The 25101-nt window shown below is 41.0% G+C and overlaps 1 protein-coding gene across 1 annotated transcript in view; it reads left to right on the top strand.

The window, feature by feature from the left end:
* The first annotated feature begins 5210 nt into the window (after window positions 1-5210).
* DNAH14 (dynein axonemal heavy chain 14) overlaps window positions 5211-25101 on the top strand; it is an 83648-nt gene continuing 63757 nt past the window's right edge. The window contains 16 exon segments of the mRNA XM_053459139.1: window positions 5211-5363; window positions 6919-7049; window positions 7811-7962; window positions 8810-8931; window positions 9437-9604; window positions 11495-11607; window positions 13750-13812; window positions 14061-14199; window positions 14914-15045; window positions 15730-15974; window positions 17401-17512; window positions 17977-18173; window positions 20112-20197; window positions 22870-23042; window positions 23697-24044; window positions 24746-25087. Of these exon segments, the coding sequence (XP_053315114.1) occupies window positions 5211-5363; window positions 6919-7049; window positions 7811-7962; window positions 8810-8931; window positions 9437-9604; window positions 11495-11607; window positions 13750-13812; window positions 14061-14199; window positions 14914-15045; window positions 15730-15974; window positions 17401-17512; window positions 17977-18173; window positions 20112-20197; window positions 22870-23042; window positions 23697-24044; window positions 24746-25087 (2676 nt within the window).

The following is a 25101-nucleotide window of genomic DNA, read 5'->3' as shown; positions in this document are numbered from 1 at the left end:
ATTATTTAAGGCAACATTACATCTCTATTCACTCCCACTGATGTTATTTATTAATAGAATCATGACTAGTTATTACTGTATACAGCGCTGGGGGTTATATTACTGTATACAGCGCTGGGGGGTTATATTACTGTATACAGTGCTGGGGGTTATTACTGTATACAGCGCTGGGGGTTATATTACTGTATACAGCGCTGGGGGGTTATATCACTGTATACAGTGCTGGGGGTTATATTACTGTATACAGCGCTGGGGGTTATATTGCTGTATACAGCGCTGGGGGGTATATTACTGTATACAGCGCTGGGGGTTATATTACTGTATACAGCGCTGGGGGGTTATATTACTGTATACAGTGCTGGGGGTTATATTACTGTATACAGTGCTGGGGGTTATATTACTGTATACAGCGCTGGGGGTTATATTACTGTATACAGCGCTGGGGGGTTATATTACTGTATACAGTGCTGGGGGTTATATTACTGTATACAGCGCTGGGGGGTATATTACTGTATACAGCGCTGGGGGTTATATTACTGTATACAGCGCTGGGGGTTATATTACTGTATACAGCGCTGGGGGGTTATATTACTGTATACAGTGCTGGGGGTTATATTACTGTATACAGCGCTGGGGGTTATATTACTGTATACAGCGCTGGGGGGTTATATTACTGTATACAGCGCTGGGGGGTTATTACTGTATACAGCGCTGGGGGGTTATATTACTGTATACAGTGCTGGGGGTTATTACTGTATACAGCGCTGGGGGTTATATTACTGTATACAGCGCTGGGGGGTTATATCACTGTATACAGTGCTGGGGGTTATATTACTGTATACAGCGCTGGGGGTTATATTGCTGTATACAGCGCTGGGGGGTATATTACTGTATACAGCGCTGGGGGTTATATTGCTGTATACAGCGCTGGGGGGGTATATTACTGTATACAGCGCTGGGGGTTATATTACTGTATACAGCGCTGGGGGTTATATTACTGTATACAGCGCTGGGGGGTTATATTACTGTATACAGTGCTGGGGGTTATATTACTGTATACAGCGCTGGGGGTTATATTACTGTATACAGGGCTGGGGGGGTTATATTGCTGTATACAGAGCTGGGGGTTATATTACTGTATACAGCGCTGGGGGTTATATTACTGTATACAGCACTGGGGGGTTATATTACTGTATACAGTGCTGGGGGGTTATATTACTGTATACAGTGCTGGGGTTATATTACTGTATACAGTGCTGGGGGTTATTACTGTATACAGCGCTGGGGGTTATATTACTGTATACAGCGCTGGGGGTTATATTACTGTATACAGCGCTGGGGGTTATATTACTGTATACAGTGCTGGGGGTTATATTACTGTATACAGTGCTGGGGGTTATATTACTGTATACAGCGCTGGGGGTTATACTACTGTATACAGCGCTGGGGGTTATATTACTGTATACAGTGCTGGGGGTTATATTACTGTATACAGCGCTGGGGGTTATATTACTGTATACAGTGCTGGGGGTTATATTACTGTATACAGCGCTGGGGGGTTATATTACTGTATACAGCGCTGAGGTTATATTACTGTATACAGTGCTGGGGGTTATATTACTGTATACAGCGCTGGGGGGTTATATTACTGTATACAGCGCTGAGGTTATATTACTGTATACAGTGCTGGGGGTTATATTACTGTATACAGCGCTGGGGGGTTATATTACTGTATACAGCGCTGAGGTTATATTACTGTATACAGTGCTGGGGGTTATTACTGTATACAGCGCTGGGGGTTATATTACTGTATACAGCGCTGGGGGTTATATTACTGTATACAGCGCTGGGGGTTATATTACTGTATACAGCGCTGGAGGGGTTATATTACTGTATACAGCGTTGGGGTTATATTACTGTATACAGCGCTGGGGGTTATATTACTGTATACAGCACTGGGGGTTATATTACTGTATACAGCGCTGGGGGTTATATTACTGTATACAGAGCTGGAGGTTATATTACTGTATACAGCGCTGGGGGTTATATTACTTTATACAGTGCTGGGGGTTATATTACTGTATACAGCGCTGGGGGTTATATTACTGTATACAGCGCTGGGGGGTTATATTACTGTATACAGCGCTGGGGGTTATATTACTGTATACAGCGCTGGGGGGTTATATTACTGTATACAGCACTGGGGGTATATTACTGTATACAGAGCTGGAGGTTATATTACTGTATACAGTGCTGGGGGTTATATTACTGTATACAGTGCTGGGGGTTATATTACTGTATACAGAGCTGGAGGTTATATTACTGTATACAGTGCTGGGGGTTATATTATTGTATATAGTGTGATCCAGAAGCCATATGCCTATCCCATGCACTATATTAACCTTTACCACTTCTGCTGGGAGGCCGTTCCATTTATCTATCACCCTCCCAGTAAAGTAAAACTCTCTTTCATTCCATCTAACCCTCTGACCCTCTGCTCCTAACATTTCCCCTCTGAAATAATATAAAAATATTTATAAATAATACAAATATCTCTGCATTAAATTCAGAAAGGCTGCGTTTCAAAGCAGTGCCTCCGGTGCTGAACAGGTTAAACCTGGGTGATTGACAACTCTGCACACACCCCCTGACCTCAGCTAAGAGTCCGAGATCCTGGGGAAGGAGGCGGGAATATGGAGGGGCTGCCACGCCCCCGGTCTCCAAGGCAACATTCGGAAGCGTCTGGGAGCAGGAACTGTGCAGAAATCACAACACAAGAGAAGCATATACTGTTTACACCTATAGAAAATATACATACCGAGCCCGGCTTTATGACACTGCCTCCTAATCCACTAGCAACCAGCATGGTAAGTAGGGTCCGATGATATATATATATATATATATATATATATATATATATATATATACCTATACATTAACAGGTTTATCTTTAGTGTTTCAAACTCTTTTTGTGTGTTTTTTATATATGCATTTATAAATATATTTATTGTATTGTATTGTAAGAACAATGGATGGAATCACATAAACTGATAAATTACATAAATAAAAAAAGTTACATAAACTTTCAAGACTTCTGAAGTCTCTTCCCAATATGAAGAAGAGACCTCTGAGCTTATGTAGCATGAGATATTTTTCTATGTTAGCCTGTCACATTTACATATAAAAGCAGCAATCAACTTCATGTTTGTGTATTATACAGAATGTATTTGCCAGATAAATAAGTGTACCCGACATAACAGAAATTCCTATTTATTTATTTTTATCTTTTATTAATAAATCATTTATTATAGGTATACAGCATATATATATATATTTATATATATATATATATATTTATATATATTAAACGAATATATATTAAAAGAATATATATTAAAAGAATAAATATTGCTTCTTGTTGAATTGGAATTATTTAGATGCCCCAGAAAGGTCCCTGATAACACGGCATACATTTAGGAATGCTATAGGAACTACGGTATATTGCTACCAGATTCCTTCCAGATCCTAAATATATATATTTAGGATCTGGAAGGAATCTGGTAGCAATATATATATATATATATATATATATATATATATATATATATATATATAGTCTTTGGTACCAGGAAGGTTTTTCCCCAATTAAAATAACACATGTTCATCAATAACACATTTTTTCACCCCAATAAATGCCTTATTAGCATAGTAGTCGGTAAAAGAAAATATAAGCTATAGCATGAAAGAAAGTAGAAGGTTTAAATGCTGGCATTGATTTATCTATTTTTTACAAAACGAATAAAGTATTTAAAATTGGGCAGGAAAGAGATTAATCGTGGTTTTCACAACGAGCTTTAAGATGGTAAAAAAACCCCCCATCTTAGTTGTTTCGAAAATACATTTGGGGAACATAAGACGCCGGGCAATTAAGAAATCGGCGGATAATACAGTAACGGCGTTTAAAATGATGCAGGAGTTGAGCGGATCGGCCTCGGCCAAGATAGTGAACTAAAGGCTTATTTTTATTGGGCCGATGACCCCCCCATCGTTTACAGAGGACACCCAGTTAACGTATGCATTAGATTTGAAGTAATAACCGTTTCTGTACTGCAGACCACAATTTTTTTTTCTTGTAGATATACAAATTTACCACCAGATTTGTAGAGAAGTAACTCGCACCTTCTTCACCGGCTCCCATTTCTTCCAAATCACCGGAGGACGGCCCCGGGGCTCGTTCTGTTTTATAGGATCTTTTATTTCTATGAAGGTTTGTCTGGTGACTTTAAGACGCGACGTTGGGTTTCCTTGGCGGTGTTAGAAATCCCCGTGTATTTGCCACGCGGATCCGCGAGAATTTAAAGGGACTCTCAGCTGTCCCCCGCATTAAAGGGCAGACAATGACCGGAGCGTCCCTTTATGTTGTGTTGTAAAGGCTTTAGATTCCCCCCCCTTATATCAACTGTCAAAAATACACGTATAAATGAATACTGTAAATCACCATAGCATCTAAAGCTAATATATTTATGCGTCTGTATGGGTTTTATACATAGAAACAAACAAAGGAGTTGATTTACCAATAAGAATGCCGGCTTGTTAAAAAGAACCCATATTGGATCAGAGATAAAAAAAAAAAGGATACAATCCGGCAACATTAATCGTCTGTTATGTGACATTCTGGAGATATATTCTGGAGATACATTCTGGCGATATATTCTGGATATATATATATTCTGGAGATATATTCTGGAGATATATTCTGGCGATATATTCTGGATATATATATATTCTGGAGATATATTCTGGAGATATATTCTGGCGATATATTCTGGAGATATATTCTGGAGATACATTCTGGAGATACATTCTGGAGATACATTCTGGAGATATATTCTGGATATATATATATTCTGGAGATATATTCTGGAGATATATTCTGGCGATATATTCTGGATATATATATATTCTGGAGATATATTCTGGAGATATATTCTGGCGATATATTCTGGAGATACATTCTGGAGATACATTCTGGAGATATATTCTGGAGATATATTCTGGATATATATATATTCTGGATGTATATTCTGGAGATATATTCTGGATGTATATTCTGGAGATATATTCTGGATATATATTCTGGAGATATAGTCTGGAGATATATTCTGGAGATATATTGATCGCCTTCTCTTGTCTAGGAACCAACACGCATGATGAACATCAACGAGCAGAACCCAACACGCGCAGCAGAACTTCTCTCCCGACTGCAGCTCCGACCGGAGAACTCTGATGCGCTCCAGATGGTCTCCAGAAAGAGTCTGACTCATAAACAAGCTGTCATCGCTAATGGAGTCAACAACGCTCCAGTGAGCAATCCTTTTGTGTCAAGACATAAAAATGTGTCCGTCTAGATAACATATTTGTTTGTGCCTAATAAACGAGGCAGAGAGGGAACAGTCTTTGCAGCTCTTTACTTATTTCAGTTATTGCATGAGAGAGAGATAGAGGGAGAGAGAGAGAGGGAGAGAGAGAGAGAGAAAGGAAGAGAGAGAGAGAGAGAGAGAGGGAGAGAGAGAGAGAGAGAGAGAGAGAGGGAGAAAGGAAGAAAGAAAGAAAGAGAGAGAAAGAAAGACAGAGAGAGAGAGAGAGGGAGAGAGAGAGGGAGAAAGGAAGAAAAAGAGAGAGAAATAGAGAGAGAGAGAGAGAGAGAATGAAAGAAAGAAAGAAAGAGAGAAATAGAGAAAGAGATATAGAGAGAGAAAAAAAGAGAGAGAGAGAGAGGAGGGTCTATTGGACGCTCGCTTTGATGCACTTGAGTGGAGCTTGACAGTCGTCTCTCGGTTATTGTTTGGCCACCATGGGTTCGCGCGTGGAAGACGTCTGAGTCCTTAGAAAATCCTCCGTAGAAGTTTGTGATACTTTTTACCTCGCAAAATATTCATAGAACAAGAAGCAGGGTCAGTGCTGAAGACCCCTCAGATGACAAACGTATCTGGAGAGGAGGACTCTGAGGTCTTGAAACCTTTTTTTGTGACTCTACGTTGTATTTGGAGAATATCACAAAGTATAACAGTCCTCAAAGGACCCCATTCTGCCCCGGGACTCATAGGACAAGGGTCAATTCTCATGTTTGTGGGATACAGGAGTAATGAAACAAGAATGTATTACATCAGAGTAAGACTCTGATATTGTTCTGATGTCATCACGACTGGAACGTTGTAGGTAGCACTCATGAGCTGTTAAAAGAACCAGGGTCCTCCAAAAAGATATATTGCCATAACATGAGAATTATAAAGCCTTTTCCTTCAAGTCTTTGATTCTGGAGCAAAGCTTCGAGAACGTAGTCTAGTTATCATATCGACCAATGGAATGGTCCGGTTAGTAAGAACGTTTCACTGGTTGCTATAGAGAGACGAGCATTTTTTTTGTAGCAGTCTGCGATAGAGAGCACTTTTTACACACTCACAGCACAACCTCTTCTTGTGTGCTGAAGACTCCCACCTACTGGTGGATGCTGGGTACTGCACTAGAACCTCAATATTTGCACATGTAGTGGATAAAGTCTGCCTTAGATTTAAAAGAGGAATAATTAACACGTTGGAGAAATCTTTCAAAGTACCGTGAAGGAAAACCAAATGAACAGGGATAACGCGGATATCATCGTCTAGGGGCATCATTATTTACTGATTTACATAGCACCAACATATTCCGCAGCGTTGTACAACAGGCAAACAGGACATAGTAAGTAATCACATATCCATTTGGATAAAAAGGATAGAAAAGGAGAGGAAGGCCCTGGGCATAGAATATATTAATGGTTTGCCAGGGATTGTGCAATCTCGTTGGGTCGCTGATTTGGAATTAGGGAATAAAGACGACATTCTAACGTATTTTCACACTTCTGTTTTTTTTTTCTTAAAGGTTTTTATCCCCAAACCACCATCTGGAAACCTGGCCAAGTTCCCCGACCCGATCGATACCTCCGTTTACAGAGGAGACCGGCGGAAAAAAGGGCTCGGGAGGGGAAAAGGGGAGAAAATAGAAACCAACGTGTAAGTCGGACTGTATTTTTAAAGACGAATCACAGGATGGGGTTATCTGAAAAGGCGTGTAGATACTCAGTACTGTTATATGCCCCCTCACCCAAATATAATGATCAACGAGGGTCTATCATATACGACCCGGGGTCAGCTTTCGGAGCGGTTGGTTTCCAGATGGGATTTTTCATATTCTTAAAAAAAAAACCTTTAGAGGGGGTAGTCTGAGTCCTTTGATATATTTATCATAAATCACTAATTTTACCATTTCCCAAAGTCCTATATATTTCACTTAGCCTTACAATGGCACAACTTGGCGGTATTGGTATCACAGTAAGTAGCTATGATGTAATAAAAAAAGGTAACAGGGTTTAGGTCCCCCCCCCATTAGGCCATCATAGAATGCTATCCCATACTAATTTAGGGGCCACCCCATCATCCCAGAAATATAGAAATGCTTAATTACATCACCTTTTATTCAGAAAGCACCACTGTGTTCCGTAGGTTTTAAAGACGCTGTTCCGCCTGCTCTGTTGAACCTAAAATTAAATTCAGCATTAGAAAAATTATTCCTAATAAATGTTAAATGCCAAACCCTTAGCAGGAGTAATTCTCCATAATAATTGTAATTACCCCAATTTTGCTTTATTTGTACTATTTCAAATATACTAACGAAGTGCAGATAAGGAAAAAAAAGCCTCTTTAATTACTTGATAATTGCGTAAATATTGATGTGTTCAGACTTACATTTTTCATTATGTTTTCACTAATCCTAGGAGGCATAAAAAAGGCCCGATAAGCAACACCGGCCCCGAGAATATAAAGCCAGACCCGGACAGAAGAACGAGAGACGTGATGGATAAAACAGAAGACAAAGCCCCCCCGAGACCGGCCCGGCTGGCCGGAGAAAGTCAACAAGATACTGATGGTGAGAACATGAAAGGGTTTATGGGTCATCCGATACAAAGCAAAGTCACTGACTACTAGCCATTTTCCAAACCTAATGTTATCCAAAATGCTTTCCTTTTGTGAGGCCCAGATCTCGTCATATCGTTACATTTTAGGTATAGCCAGATCTTATGCTTTAGAAAAGAAATGTCCGACGTTATCCCAGGACCAAACCTTTCTTTCTCCAAGTAGGGAATGTACCCATTCTTTACGGCAACTATTTGGTCAATAGCGGCTAGTATTATATGGGCTATCCCTTTAATTTCCTTTCTTTATTTAAAGAAGAGGTAGCCCTGGCATTGTTCCTTTAAACGCACTATTTGAGATTTAGTTGTGAAGGGTCTCCGCTGAGGGCCTACGATGGGGATGACCTGTATAGAAGAAGGATCTTTGGGGTATTTTGGTGGTCCTTACATGACTGCTAATTTATACTCAGTGGACAGAGGTCAGGGTGTAAATCCCACCTAAAGCCATTACTGCTTTAGTCTCTCCAGTGACTGCGCATGGAAATGCAGATATACATGAAGGGTTCTGCCAGTGGCCCAAAATCTTCAGAGCATCTTAGGGGACACTTGCCCTCCTATCCACCTTTCTAGCCTTTCTAGACCCAGACTGGGTTTAATGGCTGAAAATCCGGCTAATTTGAAAACTTCTTGTTTTTTTTTTGGATACACAAAGAAACTTAGTAATGTAGGGTATGTGTAAAATAAACCTTAATGTATCTGTTATACAAATGAACGTTTGGGAAATTAAAGGGATAGGCCATATAACACTAGCCGCTGTTAGACGCGATCACTTACAGTCCGTTTAACGTCTTGTCGTGCCAGATGACAGCGCCATATCCCACATCATTAAACTGAGAGCTAAGCTTGGATGGGATACAGAATTACACGAGGACATGTCGGAAACCCAGAGCGTGCCGGCTTACAAATACAAAAGGCTTGTAGAGGTAAGTTACATATTGGGCATATATCATTTTATATATATTTTAACAAACATATAAGCCATGGGACCCTATACCAAAGTGTAGTTATGAGACCACCTCAAAAGAGCATTTAAAGTCAAAGCCTTACGGACCGCCATTTACTCAGTGATGGCAAGTGAGTGTGATTGAGGGAGGTGTTCTGTGTGATAGGTGTGATGAGAGTGATTAGAAGATTTTTTTTTAAGAATCAGCTTATTTCTGATACATTCCATATTAGTACATAATAGTATAAAAATCTGGTAATGTTGGGAAAAACATCTATGTGGAACAGCACCTTTAAAGCACAGGCCGTGTTCACCAGCTTACCCGAGCTTTGAGTTTCCCCACTAGAGTGAGTTGAGTGTGCTGGTAGAATCCTCACAGCCTTTATATGTGTGTCCCTGAAGGTCACACTCAGTCTTGAGTTAATGATGATGATGACGGCATTAAGATAAATAAACAAACAAATAAATAAAAATTATTTCTGCAGGAGAAAAAATCCTTTCAAGAGGACAAAGGGGATTTTTTTTACTGCCTCCCCAGAGATTACGATAATCCTAGCGTTCGGTACGACCCGTATGATCTCCAGGTCGTTCCAGCGGCCACAGCTGTTGATTCCGGCTCGTACTGGACTATAAGCGCATCACACGTCTGTAAGGTAAACATCAACATCACTTTATTCCACCTTTAAGGCTTATTTGGACACATTCAGTGAAAACAAAATTATTGCAATAAAGCAATTTTATACAATTGTTGAATAGCCATTTTTATTACCTTACAATAACCATTTTAAGATCTTTTCTATTTCGTGAAGGTCCATTTTCCGTAGGAAGGGCAACCAGCTGTTTCTGCCAACTAACCACTTTGATTGATATATAGTATGGGCTGGGCATGCCAGTGAGTGACTCCACCCATCAGTATTGGCTCCGCCCCTTCTTGGATCCCATATGGTACAAGAGTGGGAAGGTCAACCAGGGACATTCGCTGGTTTGGTAATCATTTTATACATGGGTGCAGACAGTGGAAGACCCGCTCCAGATACAAATAATTATATTAAATATTCATGAGTCTATAGTTCTGTGTTTTGGCCAAAGCACCATAAACTCTTCTGCAAAGGGCAAGTCGCCACATATATAGTGATAAAAGAAGTGTAATGAAAAAGGATTTTTTCCAGGGGGGAGCAAAATGTTATCCCCACCAAAAAAGAGGGCATTTAGAGGGTAGTAAACAAGGGACATAAAGGCTTGGAACCCAAATATGACACTTGGTGGTCTTGCAGCAGTTTTGGTAACATTTGGCACTCAAAATGTCATTATTACATTTTTCATGATGCTCAGCCAACCAAAGGGATGGAATCATGAGATGCTATGAAAGCTAACCTTGGGCTCTCCAGCCGTTGAGTACTCATTTTACCATGATGCATACCAGACTGGCTGAGAGTCACGGGGAATGTAGTCTCAACAGCTGGAGTAATAACTAACCCTAGCTGCAATATATTTTTAAAATAAATTACCCTGTGTCTGCAGCCTGCAAGCTGTGTCTCTGTCCAGGTGGGGACTCTGTGCCTGGCAAGGAGCAGCTGCCAGAGTGAAAGAGAAGAGACCAACTAAAGGGGGGGGGAAGAGAGCAGACCAAACCACTCTGACAGCAGGGGTGTACTGAATTAAATAAAAGCTTTTTTGCTGCACTCTACTGACTACCAGGTGTTTTGTCTGCTCTCTATGTCTCGTTAACATATACTCCCTCCCCTGCTACTGCAAGTGCCCCCCCCCCCGGATGCCCATGGCACTTGGTAACTCCAGCTACAATGAACACAACAGAGAGAGATTACACCCACACTATGGTACATTGAGGGTTAAAACGTGATTCTCACAATGGAACAGAAAAGAGCATAGCCGGCGAGTTTTGTGCCAAACACAGGGTTTTACTGATTTTTCCATGTTTTCCACATTTGTTTTTTGGATACAGAAGTTGGCCCCATACATTCCTGCCACGACAAAACTACCAAGCCTGCCGTTTATATTAAGTACTCCCCATCTGCTTAGGCAATAGGCACCTGTACCTGTGTTTACCATATAATCCTGTGCGTCGTAGAACCAGAATCTCTAAAACTGAATTTAGTCTATTAATAAGTGTTAAATTAAAGAGTAGGTGGAACAGCACCTTTAACAGCTCCATACCTCTGCTTTTCCATTTAAACACGGTAAGTTTGTTGCCTGCTGTTGCTATACATTACAGAGACATTATGCTATATCCTTTAATTGAAGTTACGTCCGATAGCGTAAAAGCTTGAACGTCGATGGTTTGGTTGAATCCCGTATGAATTGTCCATCGTAATAATAATTTGCTGAAGTGGGGTTCACGTGTTGCTTTGAAGTACAGAGTATCTCGGCAGTGAATAACGTTTCAGACGTGACTCGTGAGTCACGTTCTTTCAATGATATGTGACGATAATCAAAAAGCTAAACCTCGCCGGGGATCGAGGGCTTGAGATGAAAAGCTTTCCATAATCTAGGAGGTTACATTTTGTTCGCGTCTCATCGACTAGGTACACACGGCGTCGGAGGGAGAGATTATGGACGTTGCGCCTCTCAACGAGTGGATACATGAAAGGGCAAATTACCACGCAATCAAGGATTTCAAAGTATTTTCGCAGTGCAGGTAAGAGGAGAGGATTACAAAGTTCCGCTTCACGTGCGCCGGATTTTCTTTCTCGATTAGGTCGAGCCGGCTGTGAGGTTTTATTTATTCTGTTAAGAAAAAAAGAAAAAAACGCCACCTGGACAGTTATTTTTCTTCTGATTTTTAAATAAGAAAAACGTGACGAAAAAAGTTTAAGGGTAGTGACGAAAAATGAGAAATTATTCAGAAAATGGTAAAGCAGTTGGCTTTGAAAATTCTGCTGGAATGGAAGGCAGTTAGGAGCTTCATTTAGACTTGGAGACGTATTCTATAAACCCTATTTGTGTGTTATAGAGTGGAGGGGTAGTTAGTGTGGATGGAGGGGGTAAATTAATCCCCGTGTCAAAAATTGCGAAATTGACAATAACACCGATAGATGTTAACTCATACTGAAGAGGGTCCTGCTCTCGAGAGCTTACACTTTATTATGGGGTTGGGGGGGCAAATAGAGAGGGGCTGCTTTGATTCTAGCGAGGATGCTGTGGAATAGTTACTTCTTCAGGCTGCAGGTTGAGGGTATTAGTAGTGCCGTGCATTACAATACATTTATTTACACCGATCAGCCATAATCTTCTGACCGCTGACAGGTGAAGTGAGTAACGCTGATAATCTCGTTATCATGGCACCTGTCGATGTGTGGGGGGTATATTAGGCAGTGAGAGAACATTTTGTCCCCAAAGTTGATGCGTTAGCAGCAGGAAAAATGGGCAGCGTAAGGATCTGAGCGACCCTGACGAGGGCCAAACTGACGGCGAGACAACCGGGTCAGAGCATCTCCAAAACTGCAGCTCTTGTGGGGGTCCCCGGTTTGCAGTGGTTGGTGCCTATCAAAAGTTCTCCAAGGAAGGAAAAACGGGGAACCTCATGGGCGGCCAAAGCTCATTGATGCACATGGGGGGTGAAGGCTGCCCATGGGGTCAAATCCAACAGACAAGCTACTGGAGCTCAAATTGCTGAAAAGGTTATTGCTGGTTCTGATAGGAAGGAGTCAGAATATGCAGTGCATCGCAGTTTGTTGTGTATGGGGGCCGCGTAGCCGCAGACCAGTCAGGGAGCCCATGCTGACCCCGGTCCTCTGCCGAAAGTGCCTACAATGGGCAGGTGAGTAAAAGAACCAGACCACAGAGCAACGAAAGAAGGTCCCTTACCAGGAGAACATGGTGCACCAGGATGCATCCATGGGGGCCGGGCCTCGATGGGTCAGGGCTGCTTGGTGGCAAAAAGGGGACCTACACAATATTAAGCAGGTGGTCATAATGTTATGGCTGATCGGTGTGTACATAATCAGCGGATTTAGTAACTTTATTACGACGGGGATAGTGGAGGCAGGGATGGAGCAAAACATTACCTACTTTTGCAGCCTCCTTGAGTTCTATAGAAGCAGAGAGCTAAGATATTATTGCATATCCCGGCGCTCTACTTTGAGGTGGCTGCGTGGGATAGAGGTCATCTACTCAATGGGACAGACTGGGAAGATCTCCTGATCTCCAGAGCAACCCAGGGTCACCACTGCTTGCCAAACCAGGACAATGGTAGAGCTTAGGGAGACAGTGCCCGACAACCAGGACTGTCCCTCTTAAACCGGGACACGTAGAAGGTATGTCTGTGTGTTCTCCTCAGCAAGACCCAGACCTTAGCGCCATCAGTAGAAAAAGTCTACAAATTGTTGAGTGACATCTCAAAATCTGTGCACACCATATATATTTCTAATCCCGTCCTGACTTTCAAACCATTAATAATTATTTAGGATTTAAAAAAAAATCCAATTATTAAATGTAATGTTTTATTATTTAAGTCATTGGGTACTATTTTGGGACAGAAAAAAAGTAAAATATACCAATATATTTAGTGGCAAATATATGTTAAATAATCTATGTCATTTATTTTTTTCATATCTGATTTTATCCCCACCCATTCATTTGATAAATTTTTTTTTCCTTTTTATTTTAATATTTTTAAACTATTTATTGTAATAAGTGAACATTAAAAGTAAATCATTTTAATAAAAAAACAGAAAATATAAAAAAATAGTCAACCGCTTATGAAGAACTTTGGATGTGAATTATGAATTCTAGAATTATAAATAATCTAATTACGTTTTTGGTTTTTTTTTTGTCCAAGGTTATGGAAGGCATTTGCAGTTTGGAAAAGAAACGTGCGCAGAACTAAGACGAATAACAGCAAGTATGTCGTATTGAGTATCTATTACAGATTATTAAACAATAATTCACACAATGGGTTTGTATTTCCTTTTGTTGACTGCCATGACGGTGAATAATTTATATTATGAGTTACCAAAGGGTCGCACACTGTTGTGATGTTTTATGTTATTACGTTTCACCCTAACCTCCCCGAGGGATTTATTCCCATACCAGGGAGTTGGATTAAGTTGGAAACTTTAGCTGGTCTCATTCCGCTTCCTCTTCTCCCAGGGCAGTGATGCTCCAGCGGCTGTATTTTGCAGACGAGATGTTTCAGGGATGTCTCCTGTATCTCCAGTCTATGTGCCAGGACGCTGTGACCATACGGGGTGACGATACGTGTGAGGATAAGAGGATTTTGTTAGTTAAGGTAATAACGTTTCAAAAAGATAGCAATACGTCATCTGACGGCAAAGTTTCCTGTGTTGTGGGATGAATGGGTTAAAGAAAAAAAAAACTAAAAAAAAAATCTAGCCCCTTACCTTGCAGTCCATCAGGTAGGTGAGATGAGGTCCATCCAATGCACCCTTGGACAGTGAAAATCACTTGTTATTGAGACTTTTAGTAATTAAAGTGACATTAACACTCAGATGCACAGAGGTTTTTATATAAAGGTGGGTTTTATACCCCAAGAAGGTGTTTATTTCATTTTCACCCCAATCACATGGGGAGAAACTGCAGAATGTTTTCTTCTATCGGTTTTATTAAATTTATTCCCATCATGTTAATGGGTTGTCAGAGGTTATTGGTGAGCTTTATGCCATCAAAGTATTATTAAACACTTTAAATAAACAGTATAACACGTTGAATCACTGTTTAACCCCTTAATGACAAAGCCTGCACACGTACAGGCTCAAAATGCATTGTTTTCAATGGGTTTAGGGACCGCCCATTGTCTTTAAGGGGTTAAGGATGATCCTCATGGGCGTGCAATACAGAAGCATTTTTTTTATTGTATCAATGGCCAGAATTGATTCCAGAATTGACAGAGGGACGTACAGAAGACCAACCATGGCCACTGGGGCTGGGAGGTATATTACATACAAACTACATGCAGATAAATCATTAACCTGTTCATTTCCAGCTTGATGAGTTCCGTACCTACTCCCTGGAAGAGTTCTGCGATGTCCAGTCCCAGTCCCAATTTATCGCTCTTGAAAAAATCCAAGCACTCAGAGAAAAAATTGTTCTTTTAATCGCCCAAACGTGTCTGAAGGTAAGATGGAAATCACGTGTAGAAAAGATGCAGTTTCATATCTCCCAGAAATTCAAATCGAATAAGAGGGATGCACTTATTTTAACCGTGCGGTTAGGGGGCTTTACCCAGTTTTTATGTGACATTGTGATGTATTGCTATCTACTTATGTAACCAAGTGTAATTTGAATGATTTCAATGATTTTTGGCTGTTTCTATACACATTGCAGTTTTTAGGTCTGTAGAACCCACTGATACCTTCATAACCAGCAAATATTCCATATTCCAAGCTTTTAGAAAAGAGGGTCATCAGAAGGAAAAAAGGGGTACAGAGATGAAAATGAAAGAAGGACTGTCCCTCCAAAACACAGACACTTGGGAGTTATGAAAGTTATAGTGTTTAGTGAAAATTTAATGGGTTGGATTTGGAAGTTCTGAGGATCTGATATTTTTTTGGCATCGGAACAATTCACATTTGTATCTGTGTGTATACATATATAATATATATATATATATTTATATACCGTATATATAATATATATATATATATATAATTTGAAAGCAGTAACTGTGTTTAACCTCAGCAAGTTGTTGGATATTTATCTGGTGCAATTTTTATTAATTATTATATGGCAGATAATACAGGGGCCGTGTATTGGCCCACGACATAGTAACTCAAGTCATATTTTTCTGTTTGCGTTATAGGTGGCTGAATTCGAAGGGATGGGACACCTCTTTTGTGTCGAAGGCGCCATCACCCCTAAATATACTGAGCTGTCCAACTGGCGAAGACTGCAGGAGCGGTTCGGGAGATTTTTTAACCTTACAGATGCCATCTTCCAGGAGATGCTTCGATCGCTGGTGATCAACTCTGTAAACACGCTGCTAGGATTCCTAGAAGCCTCCAATAATGTGACTTCAAAGGACGAGAAAAAGAATACAGAATCTGGGTAAATAACTGCTACTAATTAACGATTTCTTTTTGGATTGCCTTTTGAACAATCAGGCTGTTGTTGCGTTCAGCTAAGATGGAATTTGAGGTCAAACAGCAACCGATAGAGCATTCATAAAATAAAGCAGAATAAAAGGTTGGAACAGCAAAATACAAAAAATGTTATGTTTGACTTTTTTGCATCTATATTTCTTGAGTTTTGTTAAATTAATCGTACAATAATATTTGAGTCAAGACTAAAGTTGACTTGCAGACGTTGTTAGATTGAGTTGGCTTAAATGGAGTAACTAATAATCTATTCACAAAAGTCAACGTGACCAAATGTCAAGTTAACTTGGTTCTAATGCCAAATCAAGTTCCGTGGAAACCACATCCGAGATCGCAGGTGGGTTGAAAGATGCTCCAATTTGGTAATATCAGCTAGACTTCTCTGATAGCTGGGACCATAGTGAATAGACCTAGTTTTTTTATATTTCTAATCACTAAGAAGTTCAGTGGTCAGATGAGTTAACTCGACTGTAGTCACATGCCCTCACTCGTACAACGTACAAATTCACTTGACTGAGGTAGCGTCAATGTGGTGCCCTTCCTTCCCCCCAAATTATGACAAACCCAACACCTTAGAATTAGATTGTTAAACCCAACCACTAACTATATCGACCCAGCTGGCACAGACGTCAAACCGTAACACTATTGCAACCACCGACGTCCCATGCATGGCAGCCCTTGTCACCACCTGATTCACCAAGGCACAAGCCCAAGGAATGCCCTGCCCTTAAGCCGAGGGCCTGTGCACTATGGGTTGAACCAGACCTGAAGGTGGTTAACCCTTGCTCCATGCCAGCCAAAGAACCAACCTCAATTGTACAAGAAAAAAGGGGCAGGAGGGAGGGAATGCTGGCCAAGGCCTGTTAAGTTAATGCTCTAGGTGGGGGTGGGCTCACATATATATATATATATATATATATATATAATGTCCCCAACCCCCAAACTAAGGTGACAAGCTACATCTGCACCTATCACCCACTAGCCCTGACTGTCAATCACTCCCTGATTGACGGCTCTTTGTTAGTTAACCCCTCAGCCATGTGCCCCTTTTGCTCCATTCTTTCGCCCGGGGCTTTCTAAAATGAGAGTTGTTTATGATGTCATAGTAGTACTTGCAACTTAAAGTTTTGCAAGTTTTAGGCAAGGGCATGTGAGTTCAATTAACTAATACATATAAATACATATAAATGCATTTGAAGCAGATACAAATATAATAAATTAATTAAATGAAACAAAAATACTCATACCGTGGTCCTAAAGAGTGAAAAAGTGAAAATCCGTGCCCAGATCAGCAACCTATATATTCTGAGTTTTTAAATGTCAGACTCAAAGCACACATTGATCTCCTTGGTTTACAAATAATATTTTTTTTACAGTCAGGAACGAAAGCAAGAAGGTGGATATTCTTCATTGCTTATAAAGGAGGAGAAGCCCCCTGAAAAGAGAGCGCCACCGCACCCGGCCCTGTCTGAGTCTGATATTGTTAAGGTGGGCTTTTCATAGAGGAACATTCAATGCTCAGAAATAAAGAGAGTGCGCTGGGCCTGTTAGGGTCTCCCATGCTTCGTCACCGTACACATTTACAGGGGTTGGAACTTATTTAATTTCCATGGCATTTTCTATTTTGATTTGGGTTTTGGGGAGAAATCATGTTTTTGGGTGTTTTTGTGTTTTTACTGCCATATTTTGCTATGTGATATGCAGTTAGCCTTCAACTTGCCCTGAACAAAAATCTAGGTGTAAGTGTAAGCTCTTTCTAAGGCTGGCCCCTAGATGTAAATGTAGCAAACGATTTAAACAAAAATGTCCGGCCCTCCCTAAGGGAAAAATGTGCTCTGACCCCTGGCACTCGAAGCGTTAATAGGCTTTGCCACCAGCCGTCCTGAAACATATATTTTCGGGGTATTTTATGATAAAGAAATGTATAATAAGGCTGCTCTGGGTGATTCTAGGTGCTGAGTGACATCAAAAGGAACGTCGAAAATAAACAGGAGGCAGTGGCGGTGTTTGAAGTGAACCTAATCCTTAACTCTCATCATACCGAGCCAGGAGAGCTGTCTGTGCCATCCTCAGCTTCCAAAACCGACAAGCCAGACACGGAGGGGCACGCCGAGGAGCAACACGTAACTTTCACGCTAGAACCTGGCGAGTAACCACGTGTGATATTATCATTATTTCATATAAATGAATTTCGCTATAAAGAGGGGTTTTTTTGTAATTATGTGTTTTTTGATCTTTACAGTGTTCTCCACAAAACCAAATCTAATTTTCTATTTTTTTCTTAAAAAAAAAAAGAGAAAGAGTAGGAAATAACAGCGTATATTTCAAGTCTGGACAGCTTTTGGTTGTTGTTGCACTAGAACTCCTCCTATTCTACATGCTTGCGGAGTGTGATAGGTGTTGCAGATCAGCCAACGTTACCGGCAGGCATGGACTGGCCTTTTGGCACACTTGGCCAATGCGTCGGTGACTTACCTTTGACAGCGTGAATAGGAAACGTCTTCCACCGAGAGCTGATCACCCACTCTGTGATGAGCAGCGAGCATCTGCTTTTTGCCGCATGATAAATATCTATTCTGCCGGCAGCCAAACCACTCGTCGGCCCTTTGGTTCCCCAAACAGATTGGCATTTCTGATGGACCATTTGTTGCAGAGCCTGTTGGGAGATCGCTTTCCACCTCATTAAAAGATAAAAGAGAGCGCAGTCCTACAATCCCCAGCCTGCGCTGGAGCTGTCCAGGGCTTAATAAAGTACTTAAAGTATTTAGCATGTATTAGTATATAGAACAAACTTTATAATATCCCAAGGTATTGGCTGCCGGTAGAAGCACGTAGAGAACGACTGACTTTGCTGCCCTTTTTTAACCCAAATCTGCTTCCCTGGCGCCTGTCTATCCCTATTGTAACGGACTTCTTCCGTATATTCATCTTGCCAGACAGAGTGATCATTTGCACGGTGTGTGCGCACTGTAATGACTGCAGATCTTGGCTGTGTCTTAGAATTTGATTTATTATATATTTAGAATGCTTTATTCATTATAATTAATTATAGTTTTATTATTATTATGATATATTTATAAAAAAGAATGTTGAGAAAACTGTCCTCGTCAAGCTGATTCTCTAAACAGCAAAAGCCTTATAGATGTCTTAGGCGCATGGTTTTGACTATATGTACTAATAACTCAACATAGACTGTTAAACAGTGGGGTTTATTCATTAAAGCCGCAGTTCCAACATGTCTCCGAAGAAATTCGGAGGGATTTTTCTATTCATACACAAAATTAGCTGCACACGCTCTCACTCACATTCTCTCTCAGACTCATATTTACTCTCTCTCTCACATGCTTTCATTCACTCTCTCACACTCTCATTCCCGTACTCTCACACGCTCTCATTCACTCTCTCACACTCTCATTCCCGTACTCTCACACGCTCTCATTCACTCTCTCACACTCTCATTCCCGTACTCTCACATGCTCTCATTCACTCGTTCACACTCTCATTCCCGTACTCTCACACATTCTCATTCACTCTCACTCCCGTACTCTCACATGCTCTCATTCACTCTCTCACACTCTTATTCCTGTACTCTCACACGCTCTCATTCACTCGCTCACACTCTCATTCCCGTACTCTCCCACGCTCTCATTCACTCCCTCACAATTTTATTCCCGTTCTCTCACAGTCTTATTCTCTGTCTCTCATGCTCTCTCTCAAAGTCTCCCCACATACGATTCGAATCTCTGAATGCACCATTTTAGTGAATATACTCGTTCTGTCTAATGCAAGCTAGTTACATTCTTAATTCTGAGTTTTGTGCTTCTGGGTATTTTTTATATTAAATTGTAATTAATGAATATTTTAGGTTCGGAAGAATCTGTTGATGATTTGAACGATGGAGAAACGCCAGAAAGGTAAAACTCTGTATGCCGGACCCCCTCCTATTATGAGTGGAATTTGGCATCTTCAGATTTGCCCTCAAGTTCTAGGTCTCACTGATCATTACTGGGCCTCTAGCAACATCCCTAGAGAAGAATGTGGGGCAGTATTAAAATAGTAATTAACTAATTATATGTCTTCCTTGCAGATCATCGCCTGTCTGTGTACTCCCAACAAAAAGCGAGTTCGAAGCAGGCATGAAAGGCATTGTGAATGGAATGGAGCAAACAATAGGTACGACGACCTAAAATTAGAGATGTTTGTTCTTTTGATGATGTCATGTTCTGCCCTTTGATGTCGTAATTGCTTAAAATATTTCAAGTTTGTCTTAACCTTCTCTCGACGTTAAGGGACGATCTGCTGAACATGATGCTTTCCAAAGTACATAAACGCGCAGATTCTACTCTCTCCCGTACTTTAACAACCAAGGTCCTCGGAAACTCATAATTTGGGCAATTGGCAAGCAGGAATGTTCTCTCATTGAAACCAAAGGGAGCTTATAATGCGCATGTACTTGGGGATTTTGTTTAACCCTGCCATTTAGGAGACCCAGCCCTTTCAGCTGCCCTTTATTGGTTGATGCCAGACGAGCCCCCTGCCGGTGACCAATAGAGTCGCTCTTTATGGACCTTTAAATCCTGGCGCCATCCTACGGATTCCCGTTAACCCCCGAAGAGAACCGGCAAATATTTGTTCCCAACGTGCGTAGAGTTAAGATGTAGAATCGCATAAGCTTTCAAGATCTCAGAGGTCCCTTCTTCAGATGTTACCTCTGACATTTTACTCTGTGAACGCTGGCCAGGTAAAGAGTATTACGAACTGGATGTTCTCCCTCTGGGACCAGTATAGAAATATACCCCATTATGAACCCCATTTGTGGGGTTCATAGAGTGTAATATCGATATATAGTATCTGCCCCATACCGGACTGCATAACCCTGCTTAACACTCTACAGTGTGTCTCAGCCCTCTGGCGCTCACAGGGTTAAGACTTTGTTTTATGCTCTTTTGAGTCATTATTTTGAGAGATGTCTGCATTATATTTAATATAAAGTGTATGCGGTTTTGCCCTCCAGCCGGCTCACGGCAACCCCACCACATTCCTTTTTTTCCGGCATGGGTCTCTTCATCTTTGTTTTGACGTCGGGCCCCGGAGCCTGCAGTATTCATAATGTACGTGCCTCAGGATCCCTTTGTATTAGCCATAACAGTCTTTGCGTTGTCCTTTTTAATGTATAACTGATCACTAGTTTTATTTTCATACCTTTGTACTGCATTATATGCCGTCATTCCCACCGCTTACGCTGGGCGCTGCTGGGATTCAATATAACCCCCCAACATTTCAAATGGCCAAAGGTGGGCAGTTGTGTTTATTGGGGTGCCATTAGACGTACGGATGGGGTAGAGCCTTTTAATGTGACTTTTTAACACCCCAAAAGCTACTTTGCTCAAGTAAGACAGAATCATGGGTTTTATTGACACAATTTTACTTCTTTACACATTATCGGGGCTTTTAGGGCTGGAGAACCCTGTGAGACCCTCATACCCAGCAAAAGATTCCGAGCTGCTACCAAAGGGAGACAGAGGGGTGTGGGTCCCAAAGAGGGACTGCCCCTTCTAAATAGGGACACATGGGAGGTATGAGGTGGTGTATTAGGCTATTATTATTGCTTTGAAAGCAAGACTCTGGGTTTTTTTAGTTGAATCCTGAAGAGAGAGAGGGGCGGCGTGAACAAGAGCCTTAGTGGCACCTTGCTTTAAGATGGGGCGGAGTAACGGGTGACACCGAGGCGGTGAGCGTGTGGAGCCGGGGTAATGACTGCACCCTTTTCATACCCCACGTCTACGCGTTCAGTCACCTCGCCACCTGGGTCACTGTTGGGCACGCCAAGCGCCCAGTCGGGTATTTCAGCACTACCTAATACCACCCTAATACCATCTTCTGACCCAATTAGTTTACTATTAGGGGAAACACGATCACAACCACAAGGCAAAATCCCATGGAATATATCTTTCTTTCAGCATTAAATCCTGTTTTTTCTAATTTTGATCCAATAAATTCCCTTTATCTGCAGACCTGGAGCCGCCGTTGCTGTCAGTCATCTGATATTTTGGGTGACTTTCCCGGCTCAAACACCACACTGAGCTGATGCTTTATGACAATGCTAATGAAATCCTGTTCATTGAAAAAAAACCTCCATAGATTTTCATGAGTCAGAAGGTCCCTCTGGATGATTAAGACCAAGTCATTCTATTGTTTCCCCCAGGCAGTATCATAAGGAGTCGGGGTTTTTGTCTAGTAGATTGGGTCTCAGATAGTAGGAACTCGTACAATTGGCTGATATGCAGGCAAAAACTACAACTTAAAAAAAAAGTATTTTAATGCAAAATGACCACTGGTAAAATGTGTTGCGAGCTCTCCCTTAAAGTTCAGAATTTCTCTAATTTTCCCAATTTCCATAATCTCGTTCTTAAAAAAAAAGTATGCAAATACAACGCTCCTATCCCATTTTTTATTTTCACATTTAATCAACAAAAATGCTCGGATTCACAAAATGGTCGTAATTTTTTTATGCTGTCATTTGACAATATATCCCATCTGTTCATAAAACCTGTGAGTCATCAAAGTGTCGTCTGTTTGCGATCTGTATGGCTCATACCCGAGTAACGAGACGCCAAAGGCGAGATTCAGCCATCGACTCTCATGTTTTATGCTAAATCTGCCAAACTGAATACGATTTATTGGAAGAATCCCTGGATGTACACAATGGGTCTAGTAATAAAAGACAGAGAAAGATCCCGGTACCCCAGACTGTTGGTACGCCCAATAAAATGGCGGAGCTGGCGGCCTATGCTTGGGGTTGGACTACGAGCTCTTATTATATATATTTTTTTGTTTTGTATTAGGTAAGGTTGTTTCTCTTAGCAAGGAGCCTCGTCTTTCCATATTCGGCTGTCACATGACCAATATTAATAATGAAGGCTCTCCGAGGGACCCTAAATGGAGCTCAGCGAGTGGTCAACCTACCTGGCCTGACTGTGAGCTGCTTCTTGGGCTGGACTCAGAGTATCAAAGCAAGGTATGTATACACCGGCTAATGAGCTGGAACCATGTTTCTGTACTTCAAATGATATGCTGCACATCAAGTGGATACACAGAGCATGTAATGTTCTTGTTTTAGCTCGTAAACCCTGTATATGTATTTAGAAAATCTTCTGAAGTTATTTTTTCCTTGATGTATATACAATACTGTTCCAAAGTTTGGGATCCCTTAGCTGTGTTCATGGAAAACAAGGAAATTTCTGTCTGTAACATAATTACAAAAGGGTTTTCTAACCATAAATTAGCCTTTTAAACTTAAACTTGGATCAGCAAACACAACGTGCCATTGGAACGCAGGAGTGATGGGAGTGATAAAGGAGTGATGGGAGTGATATTGGGCCATTGGAACACAGGAGTGATGGGAGTGATAAAGGGCCACTGGAACACAGGAGTGATGGGAGTGATAAAGGGCCTCTGTACGCCTATGAAGAGATTCCATTAAAAATCAGCCGGTTCCAGCTACAATAGTCATTTAGAACATTAACCCCCTCTGCGCTGGATTTCTGTTATTTTAATGGACAAAATTGGCTTAAAAAAAGAGGAAATTTCTACATGACCCCACACTTTTTGATGGTAGCGTATATACCAACAAAATCAATGGATGTGGTTATTTTCTACTTTTCGCTCGCAGGTTAAGGACATTGTCTCAATCGTTTATCTTTCAATGAAAGATGTGGAAACCTACAGTGAACATTTTATCCAATATGGCGCCATGGTGGGCACAGCTCAGAAAGTGAAAATTAAAATTGGCTCACAACAAACAGCCTTGTCTCCCGACGATTTCCGGAACGTTCTCTCGATGCTTAAGGACTTTATCAGCGAATGTAAACGGATGAGTACGGACAGACGGATCCGCGTTTTTAGAGTTAAAAGTCTGGAATATCAGACGGAGTGCCTGCAACATCTGCAAGCTGCAGTGGATATGATTCGTGAATCCTTGCCTGATGTGGCGTATGCAAAGAATATTCAACTTTTGGACGTAAGTTTTGAGTTTTTTTCCCCCTCTTATTTCTTATTACTTGAAAACGATATATATATATAAAACTATAGAAGCCAAGGTATTAAAATCATTGGGTGTTATGTCCTGAATGCATTTCTGATGCAAAGATTAAAAAGGATTCTTGTCACCATAGAAACAATTGGTATGATCCCTTCCATTGGTATGATCCCTTCCATTGGTATGATCCCTTCCATTGGTACGATCCATTCCATTGGTATGATCCCTTCCATTGGTATGATCCCTTCCTTTGGTATGATCCATTCCATTGGTATGATCCATTCCTTTGGTATGATCCATTCCATTGGTATGATCCCTTCCATTGGTACGATCCCTTCCATTGGTACGATCCCTTCCATTGGTACGATCCCTTCCATTGGTATGATCCATTCCTTTGGTATGATCCATTCCATTGGTATGATCCCTTTCATTGGTATGATCCATTCCATTGGTATGATCCCTTCCATTGGTACGATCCATTCCATTGGTACTGCCATGGTGGAAAAACACCTTTGAAACTTTGTATCAGAATCACTTTTCTTATACATATTGCCCTTTGTCTAGCAACCTTTTGTGAAATCTTCAAGAGGCCTTAACCGTCCATAGTAATTTTGTTATTACATATATATATATTTCATTATTTATTATGTTGTTGTTCGAATTGCTTTGTTTATGTGTTTTAGGTCATCCACAAAGCACTGAGAAAGCTTAGCATTGACCTAACAGGTGTGGAGGACTTCGTCGAGCACCTGACGTTCCTTGGTCAAATATCTTCCGAGCTTCCATCTCTAGAGAAGATGTACAGCACCGTTATCCAGCTGTATTCTGTGGCAAAAGACTACAGCGTGCGCATTTCTTCTGAAGAGTTGGCCTTATATCAAAGCCTCATCCCGAGCTTCCAACACCTCAAATCATCTGTCCTATTCTGTGAAGCAAAAAAGGATGAGGGCATCGTCAAATTCAGTGGGGATTTGGACAAGTACATCTCAGACTTGCACTTTGAGTTAATGGAGCTTAAGACCAAGGTATGTACCCGTCT

Source organism: Spea bombifrons, chromosome 3 (assembly GCF_027358695.1).
Source record: "Spea bombifrons isolate aSpeBom1 chromosome 3, aSpeBom1.2.pri, whole genome shotgun sequence".
Classification (NCBI taxonomy): Eukaryota; Metazoa; Chordata; class Amphibia; order Anura; family Pelobatidae; genus Spea; species Spea bombifrons.
The sequence above is the reverse complement of the archived record's forward strand: the minus strand, read 5'-3'. Positions and strand labels throughout refer to the sequence as shown.